The 9,295-nt window shown below is 36.1% G+C and overlaps 1 protein-coding gene across 2 annotated transcripts in view; it reads left to right on the forward strand.

Annotated features, from left to right (window-relative positions):
* Window positions 1–6,842, forward strand: part of EPHA3 (EPH receptor A3) — a 134,762-nt gene extending 127,920 nt beyond the window's left edge. For both annotated transcript variants that reach the window (XM_017885480.1, XM_017885481.1), the window contains exon 14: window positions 4,136–6,842. In XM_017885480.1, the coding sequence (XP_017740969.1) occupies window positions 4,136–4,241 (106 nt within the window). In that variant the 3' untranslated portion in view covers window positions 4,242–6,842. The remainder of the gene's footprint in view (window positions 1–4,135) is intronic.
* The last annotated feature ends 2,453 nt before the right edge of the window (window positions 6,843–9,295 follow it).

Raw genomic sequence — 9,295 nt, forward strand, 5'->3', positions numbered from 1 at the left:
AAACCAGAGAGGAGCCAAGCGAGGACCCCAGGATCCCTCTCTCAACTGCTTTGAACTCTTAAGAGTGTGTGACCACTTTTTTGCTTCATTTCTCTATTGCCCAAAGGTTTTCCTGGATGAACACTTCCCCTTGTAGCATCCTCTGCCTTCCAAGTATTGAAATTGTCACCTAAGCAAGCCAGGAACTTGTCAACAGCTAGATTTTTTAGCAGAATGACACATTCAAGTGATGTCTAAATAATTTAGGTCTGCCCCATCCCCATTCCTACAATTTTGCTTCTGCATCCTTTTTTGTCTTGAACATTTTTTTACTGTGGTAAAATATGCATAACAAGGCTGGATACAGTGGCTCATGCCTGTAATCCCAGCACTTAGGGATGCCAAGGCCCAAGAATCATTTGAAGCCAAGAGTTCAAGAACAGCCTGAGCAACAAAGCGAGAACCTGTCTCTACAAAAAAAAATTAAAAGTTACCCAGGTGTGGTAACGCTGCCTGTGTAGTCCCAGCTATTCAGGAGGCTGAGGTGGGAGGATCACATGAGCCAAGAGGTTCGAGGCTGCAGTGAGCCACGATTGCATCACTACACCCTAGCCTGGGTGATGAGGCGAGACCCTATCTCAACAGTATATATATGCTATTATATTATATAACATATACTATATATACAGTATATACTATATATACACTGAGGCCCAAACTATATTATATATAGCATATATTATATATACATATATAACATATATAAAATACATTTATATATTACACATAAACGTATACATATGTTTGCTTATATTGGGTTCACAGACACAGAATGTAAAACAGTTTTTGGCAGAACATTTTTTGAGGAATACATTCAGGAGGTGCATATATGAAGAAGTGATGAGGAATGTCCCAAATCGGTCTGTGAACTCAGCATCACATTTTTTTTTCCCAGCCACTTGGTGATGAGCACTTCACTTTAGAGGGAAGATCAGGGCCCAACATCATAGCAAGTAGTACTCAGTAACTATGCTTAAATATCTCAAAGAGCTCAGACAATTACTGCATTGGAATATATAAATATTTTATATATATATATATATTTAGTTATATAAATGTATGTGTGTGTATGTGTGTGTGTATATATGTGTATATATATGTGTGTATAATGTGTGTGTGTATATATATGTGTATTTACTTTCCATGACTATTATTTTAAGAAGGGGAAAGGGAAGAGACAAAGGACAAAAAATCATCTAGTCACAAAACATATGATATGGTATTGGAAGAAGATGAAAGAAAGAAGAAAGAGTGACAATCTATTCATTTGCCTACCCATACTTGTATCTGTCCTGTTTTCTGGCTCTAGACTCATAAACTGACTTTGCTATAGTTTGGGGATGAGTGGAGAAATGTATATTCTTTATTTTAAAGATAGATTCATGGTACGTTTATCAAAATCGTGTAATGCACATTCTCAAAGGCAGCGATCAACAGAAGTAGCATACATTACTCTAAGTGAAGGCTTTCATCATCCACAGTAACCCTAAGTGTGGCAAGCCTCACATTCCCATACATCCCCAGTAGCCTTCCTGAGGAAGAGTATGATCAGACAGGGCCTAAGGCAAGGCACAAGCTGTCCATAGAGGATTTATCAGCCCTTTGACAGTCAGCAGGGAGGGAACCTTCAGGTCATCAGGAACTTTCTCAGCCCAGATGGTAGGAATTCAGCAGAATCTTGGTTAATTTAATGCCCTGATGCTTAAATAACAACTACATTCCTTTTCAAATGGTTACCTATCGTCCTCTTGAACACCTTTATTGCCTAGGAACCCATTTCTTAAGAAATCAATTAATCAATTTCTATGTAGTTGAATTCCCAATTTTTTCTTTCTTTATGCTCAGTATAAAGGAAACCCCTCTGTGTGTGTGTGTGTGTGTGTGTGTGTGTGTGTGTGTGTGTGTGTGTGGTGTGTTCACACGTTTTCTTTTTTCCTTGCCATTCTCAATTTTCCTGGCTCTCCTTGACAAATGATGCATTATGCCCTGGTCATCTTTACCCAGAAAAATATATTTTGTATGTTTCTTTCTTTAGTAAATTTGTATTAAGCCCACTAACTGGCAGCCATTGTTTAGGTTACTGTTGATAAACAGAGTCCAAAGAAAAGGAAAAAAAGAATCCTGGTTCTCATGGAATTTACCTTCTTGTGGGACGAGACAGGGAATAAAGAAAATAAATCAGAAAGTCAATATGCTAGATGGTAATAAATGCTTTGGAAGAAAATGAAACAAGAAAAGAAAACAGAAAGTGCAGATACAAGTACAGAAAGGGTTTAAAATATCAAATAGGAGGGTTGGGGAAGCTGTCATTAGAAGGGGATGTTTGAGCATCCCTCAATCCTGAAAGACATGGATATATGAACTGATTACTTGAAACAAGAATATATAATTAACCATTTGCACATTAGCTGTCTTTTTTCCTTAATGAAATTCCTTATGTTTTTATAATCTTTATTTTATTTTATTTTATTTTATTTTATTTTATTTTATTTTATTTTTTGAGACGGAGTCTCACTCTGTCGCCCAGGCTGGAGTGCAGTGGCCGGATCTCAGCTCACTGCAAGCTCCGCTCCCCGGGTTCACGCCATTCTCCTGCCTCAGCCTCCCGAGTAGCTGGGACTACAGGCGCTGCCACCACGCCCGGCTAGTTTTTTGTATTTTTTAGTAGGGACAGGGTTTCACCGTGTTAGCCAAGATGGTCTCGATCTCCTGACCTCATGATCCACCCGTCTCGGCCTCCCAAAGTGCTGGGATTACAGGCTTGAGCCACCGCGCCCAGCTACTTTCCGACTTTAAATTATTATATATTTAATAAAAAGGGATATGTCTTTGTCACAGTTTTTCTACTTTGAAAGAACTGTGTACTTTAATGAGATTATTCCAGTTATCTATGACTGCACAGCAGGCTCCCCCACAACTTACAGGCTAAAACAGCAACAGGTTTATTATACATCACCGTGTTGTGGGTTATAAATTAGGGCAGAGCTCAGATGGATGATTCTTTATGCTCTGAAGTTGATGTTGACAGAAGCTTACAGCTGACAAATGGACTGATCTGGTCTGGAGGGCTGGAGATGCTTTCATTTCGACGTCTGCCTTGGTGCAGTTAGTTACAGAGCTGGTCTTACCTGGAATTGTAGGCCAAAGTGCTTACATGTGGCCTCTCCTGTGCAATACTGTCAGGTAGTCAGACTTTTTATATGGCAGCTCTAGAGCCTCCTGTCTTGTTCCACAAGAAGGTAAATTCCATGAGAACTGGGATTCTTTTTTGTTTGTACTCTGTTTATCAACAGCAGCCTAAACAATGGTTGCCAGTTAGTGGGCTTAATACAAATTTACTAAAGAAAGCAATAAGTAGAGGCTGGCAGTTTCCTAAGACCTGAGTGAAGAAAGTGATACAATGTCAATTCTGGCATACTCTGTTAGTCAAAGTAGTCCCCAGATTCAAGGGAAAGAGATAAAGCCCCACAAAGAATGTGTGATCATCGCTATTAGTTTCCTAAGGCTGCCACAAGAAAGTACCACAAATTTATTGGCTTAAACAACAGAAGTTTTTTTTCTTAGAATTCTCGTGGCAGAAATCTGAAATCAAGATGCGGCAGCACCACGATTGCTCCAGTCTCTAGAGGTGAATTCTTCCTCGTCTCTTCTAGCTTCTGGTGGATCCTGGTATTCTCTGAATTGTGACAACATAACTCCAATCTCTGCCTCCATTTGTACATCGCCTTCTTCTCTGTGTATCCTATTCTCTTATAAGGAAACTGTCCTTGGATTTATGTACCACCCTAATCCAATAAGGTATTTTCCCAGTCCATGCACTGGTTACATCTGCAAAGACCCTCGATCCAAATAACATCACATTGTGAGGTTTGGAATTGACAGAGATTTTGAGGAAACACTATTCAACCCACTACACCATCTGTATAGTCTTCTACAAGACGGTGGAACAGTCAGGACATAACCCCGATGATATAAATATCGGGCAATTAGGTCCACAGTACTAGAATATATCATTGTGCAAATTGTGCTAATTGAAAATCTCCTGCTTATATACTATCGAAGAAACCGATTCTTTCATTGTTTTCTTTTTTTACAGTGACATGAAAAAGGTTGGTGTCACCGTGGTTGGGCCACAGAAGAAGATCATAAGTAGCATTAAAGCTCTAGAAACACAATCAAAGAATAGCCCAGTTCCCGTGTAAAGCACTACTTCTGGAAGGAAGTGGTGGCTGTAGAAGGTATAGCATCATCCTGCAGACAGACAATAATGCTGGAGATACTGGTGGAAGTTCCAAGTCCAATAAGACACTCAAATATGAGTACAAATGCCTTAAAATGGAATTGAAAAACTCTTTATTTTCCCCTATCATTTAGTGGATGGGTGGGTGGGATATTTTTTTGTAATTGCTTTTTTAAATATTAGTTAATGGATTAAATTTAATTCTTCAGCGTAAAATGGTGAAGAACTAGCATATAGCCATTGATCATAAACTGACTATCATAAAATCAAAACAAGTGAAATAACAAAATGGACATGGTGGCTTTGTGTAGGTATAGCCACAAAAGAAAAGACTTGTAATATTTTTATATACAGAGGAAATCTGTAACAGGTATTTTGTTTCTTTTAAAGCAAGCAACATAGAGGAATTTATACCTCAAACTATCTGGCCATATTTACTACCTTATCACTGCATTATTCTCTTTTTCTGTTTAAAGCATATAGAGAAGAAATTTGTAGTTGTTTTAAGTACTATACATTTTAAATTGTTAGCTTCCTTAAGTATATCATGTAAAGAAATGTCTTAATTTTTGAAAAGAGTACATATTTATTTTCTTTTGAATTGTTTTTATTGTTTTCTATTTATGCCTTGATGATTTAATATGGATTTGTTACAGCCAAGTGCCAAATGCTTTCTTAAATTGTCAGCAGTCTAACTAGACACAGATAATGATGGGTTTCTTTCAGATTTTTTGAACCATCTACTTACATATATTTTTAAAAAATGAATTTCTTTTCCTGTTCATACACTAACCAAATCTCTCATAGTCTGTTATCCTAATCCTTCTTGCCTCTCCATTTATTATAAACTGTATACTCACAACTTAGTGTAATATACTAGCTTGTATGCAATGGATTTTCAACCAGATAACATACCTTTCCTGCTCTGGTGCTTAGAGCCTATCAACTCCCTCCTTTAGTGAAGGAGCTGGGTTAGAGTTTCCGAGAATAGCTACACTGGAGAGAATTGGAATCCTATATAGATTGCTGCACTAATTGGCAACACAGCCTATAGGCCAACGCATGAGTGAAAAAAAAATTACTTGCTCGCTGGCTTTGAAAAGTCACTTACAATTGTTGCTTAAACTTGCTGAACTGCTTATAGAGAATGATGACAACAGAACTACTCCTCTGTATCACTGGTGTGTAGGTGAATTAATTAAATATTGTGATCATTAGTGCCAGGTATTATTATCTTTAAGAGTCTTCCACTTCAATGCACATGGTGCAGTTTTGGTGTACTGCTTTGAATTTACTGGACATAACATTTTCAGAATAGTTGGTCATCTAGCAAATGCCTCAAATGTGTAGGCGGGAGAGAGATTTCTCATCACAGGGATTAGACTTACTATTACATAAAGGCTAACTATGAGCTTGCTCAGTCATTTTGAAAAGATGTACCTGGTGGATATCTAGCTAGTAATATATTCTGAAGCAACACTGTAGCTCTATAAATACTCTTTCTAATGCTGATATGATCTTGAGTATAAGAAATGCATACATCACAAGAACAGAATGGATAAAACAATGCTGCAAACTTAATATTCTTATGCAAAACGGACCACTAATGAAACACAGCTTACAATCACAAATCAAAATTCACAAGTGCTAATCTGTTGTAGGTTTAGTGTAATGAGACTTAGATTGTGCTCCTTCAGATATAAGATTGTTTCTCAAATCTTGGCAATATTCCTTAGTCAAATCAGGCTACTAGAATTCTGTATGGGATATATAAGAGCATGATATTTTTAAAAATACACTTATGATTAAAAAATTAATCACAAATTTCATTATACCTGCTATCAGCAGTTAGAAAACATTTTTTTTAATCAAGTATTTTGTGTTTGGAGTGTTAGAATGAGATCTGAATATGGTTTCAATCTAATTTGTTCCCAGACTAATATTTACTTTTTTAGGTACTATTCTGAGCACACTCAACAAAACCCATGCATTTCATAAACTAATAGAAGTTGAGGATTGTTCAATCTGTTTCACTTATTTTGGCTGTGATTTCCATTTGAAAGTAGAGGTTGTATACACCATATACTGTTCTTCATTTTATTAATATTTTTCTACTTGACCTCTCATAAATTTACTTTACACAATTCTTACCCTGTACATATGTAAACATATGTGTACGATTCTTAACCATGGAGTAGAGGTACTAGAATGCTTATGGCCATCTCTTTGTACAGGAACTGCATTGACTTTCAGTAAACATAAGGTCACAACTCCTTCACGATATTATGTACCATATGATCTGTTTTGTATCTTAAATTTGATTTGCATATATTATTTATTTCTGGTAACTCACTCAGTTTATGCTTTGCTAAATATCAATCAAGCCATGTATAAATGTGATATGATTGGCGGTTATGTGCTTACTTTAGACCTGTCTTTTCAAAATATTACTCAGTTTATGTTGTACAATGTAGATGGCCTCTTACTAATGTAAAATGATTTGTAGTGGAAACATTTATATTTTTATAATAAACATAATGAAAATATTTTTTACAGATTGGAATACAGAAGTGGTCTTTGAAGTTTAGTTATTTTTTAAAAATATGAAAATATGTGCTTATTTAAAAGCAAAATAATGAAATTTACGTAAGTCACAAAAAATATGCTTCTGGGTTTTATTCTCCATTAGTGAGGAGGGATTTACATTGTGTAATCCACATGTTTTGGTCTACATCTCATTATGAATAAACTAGAAAATAATAAATATTATTTCGAAGTTAATAAACACAACTGTAATAGGCAGTTCTCTTTTGATTACAAATAACAGAAAACAATTAAATTGTATTAATTTTCTAAAAAAGAAAATGTTTAGAAGTGACAGAATTATCTGGGGATAAACTCTCTAGCTAAGAGATCAGACACAGATTGAACCAGTAATTCAAACAATGTCAACAGGGTTAATTCTCTCATTCTTTGTCTTCTTCCCTTGGCCCTATTTTTCTTCCAACCGGCTTAATTTGCAAGTTATATCTTTCTACAAGGTGAAAAATACTGCTCTCTTTAATCTAATTCTGCCTTGCAACTCCTATGAAAGAATTACTGTCTCTCTAGTTCCAACAGAGATCATGAGGCCTTTCTTGGATCACAAGCCCTATTATTTTGGGCTGGAGAATGAATCTCTCAGATTGGCAAGTCCTGACTCCTGTGTTTGCCCTTGGAGATAGTGTGTGGGGTTATATGAAAGTGATGCTCTTCAGCGGTTCGTGGTATAAAAGTAGTTTATGTCCAACAGAAAGTCAGAATGCTGTTTGTGACAAATGAAGAAAGGAATTCTGGCCAGGTCAAATAAAACTAGTAAAAATTAAAAAAAAAAAAAAAAAAGTACAACTGCAAGCCACACACTAAGGCACACCTGATACAATAGGTCCCTTGTCATTGCAGTCCACTTAAAGAAAATGATTACATATGAAAATCAATCAAAGCTAATTCAAAAATATGCAAATAAAAGAAGTGATCAACATTCCCATAGAGAAGGAAGTGATTAGGAAGAGATTAAAAAAACAGGTCTGATTTGTGTTTGCTTTGAAGGAGAAATAGCATTTGGTCAAGTTGAGTGGAGTAGAGAATACCGTGGAAGCAAGAGATAAGGGGAAGAGAAGAGGTAAATAATGTATTTTTTCATTCAGTAAATACATAGTATGCATTATCATGAGCCAGCTGTTTTGCTATCATCATTTACAAGTTACCTCATTAAATCTTTTGCAACAGTTCTGTGAATGGAGATTAGCTACTTTTATGTGAGAAGGGACTCTAGGCTCAGAATGTCCAAGTCACCTTCCCAAGGTCACCCTACTAGGTAGATAGATATTTCAAACTGGAATCTTCCTATTCTGTGTTCCTCCCATCATGTGATAGCTACTATAATTTCCACAATGATCTGGGGACAGTGACAATGACAATTTGCAAAAGAGGCTTGGGGATAACTAGGTCAAGTAGACTATGTGATGTTAGAAATCTATTTTGGTGTTCTATGCGTGACGCTATACATCTACCCCAGGATGGTGGTAATAGAGATGTGAAGAATGGAAAGCATACAAAAATACATAAAAGAAAGAGGATTAACAAAATTTACCGATTTACTGATTTGTTCTGAGAATGCTTCAAAAGACAGAAATCAAAGCAAACCAAAAATTTAGGTCCTGAGTGTCTGTGGAAATGATGGCACCATTAGTCAAAGTAGAGAATTAGGAGAAGTCAGCTTAACGTGCTGGGTTTGTAAAATATATAGTGTAAGCCAAACTTTAATAAGTTTCTAAGTATTGGGGATGAGAATCTGAAGCTTTAGGAAAAAGAATTCCAGAGTAAAAATGTATATGGAAAGATGTCTCTGAAAGTATGTAAAGATCTACATTACAAATATTTACGTGTTTCCTATATAGAAATATATTTTTCTTGGAACACCTCTTAGGTTAATGCTAGCTACATAGTTAAGTCTCCAAATATTATCAACTTAAAAATAATAAAAATATCTTTTTTAACACAGAATAATCCAAAGTAGGTGTTTGCCAGGTGTCCTTCTTTGCAATAAGTAAGAGCCCACACTTTCTCCATCTTGTGGAGCCTTGAAATCCTCTACTTCTAGCCAGAAAAATGAAGGAGGGGATCATTTGGGGAGATTTTATGAACTCTGCGTGTAAGTGGTAGATACCACTTCTCTGGTTCCACTGGCTACAACTCAACCCCATTGCCATACTTAACTGCAAGAGAACATAAAGAAAGTAGTCTGACAGTGTGCCTAAATAAAAATGGAAAGTTTCTGGAATTTATATCGCAATCTCTGTCACAACTCCTTTTAACATAAATAATATGTCAGAGGCAGATTGTTCCAAAAAGCTTATCAGAGAAATACCAGTTTCTTGCTAACTGTGCCAATTTCTTTTTCTCTGTAGGCAACTATTTTTAATTCTTTTCTCTTATTACATATATCCAATACTTCTACTAATGGTACCTGTCAGC

The sequence above is a fragment of the Rhinopithecus bieti genome, unplaced genomic scaffold, assembly GCF_001698545.2.
Source record: "Rhinopithecus bieti isolate Rb0 unplaced genomic scaffold, ASM169854v2 scaffold_15282, whole genome shotgun sequence".
NCBI lineage: Eukaryota > Metazoa > Chordata > Mammalia > Primates > Cercopithecidae > Rhinopithecus > Rhinopithecus bieti.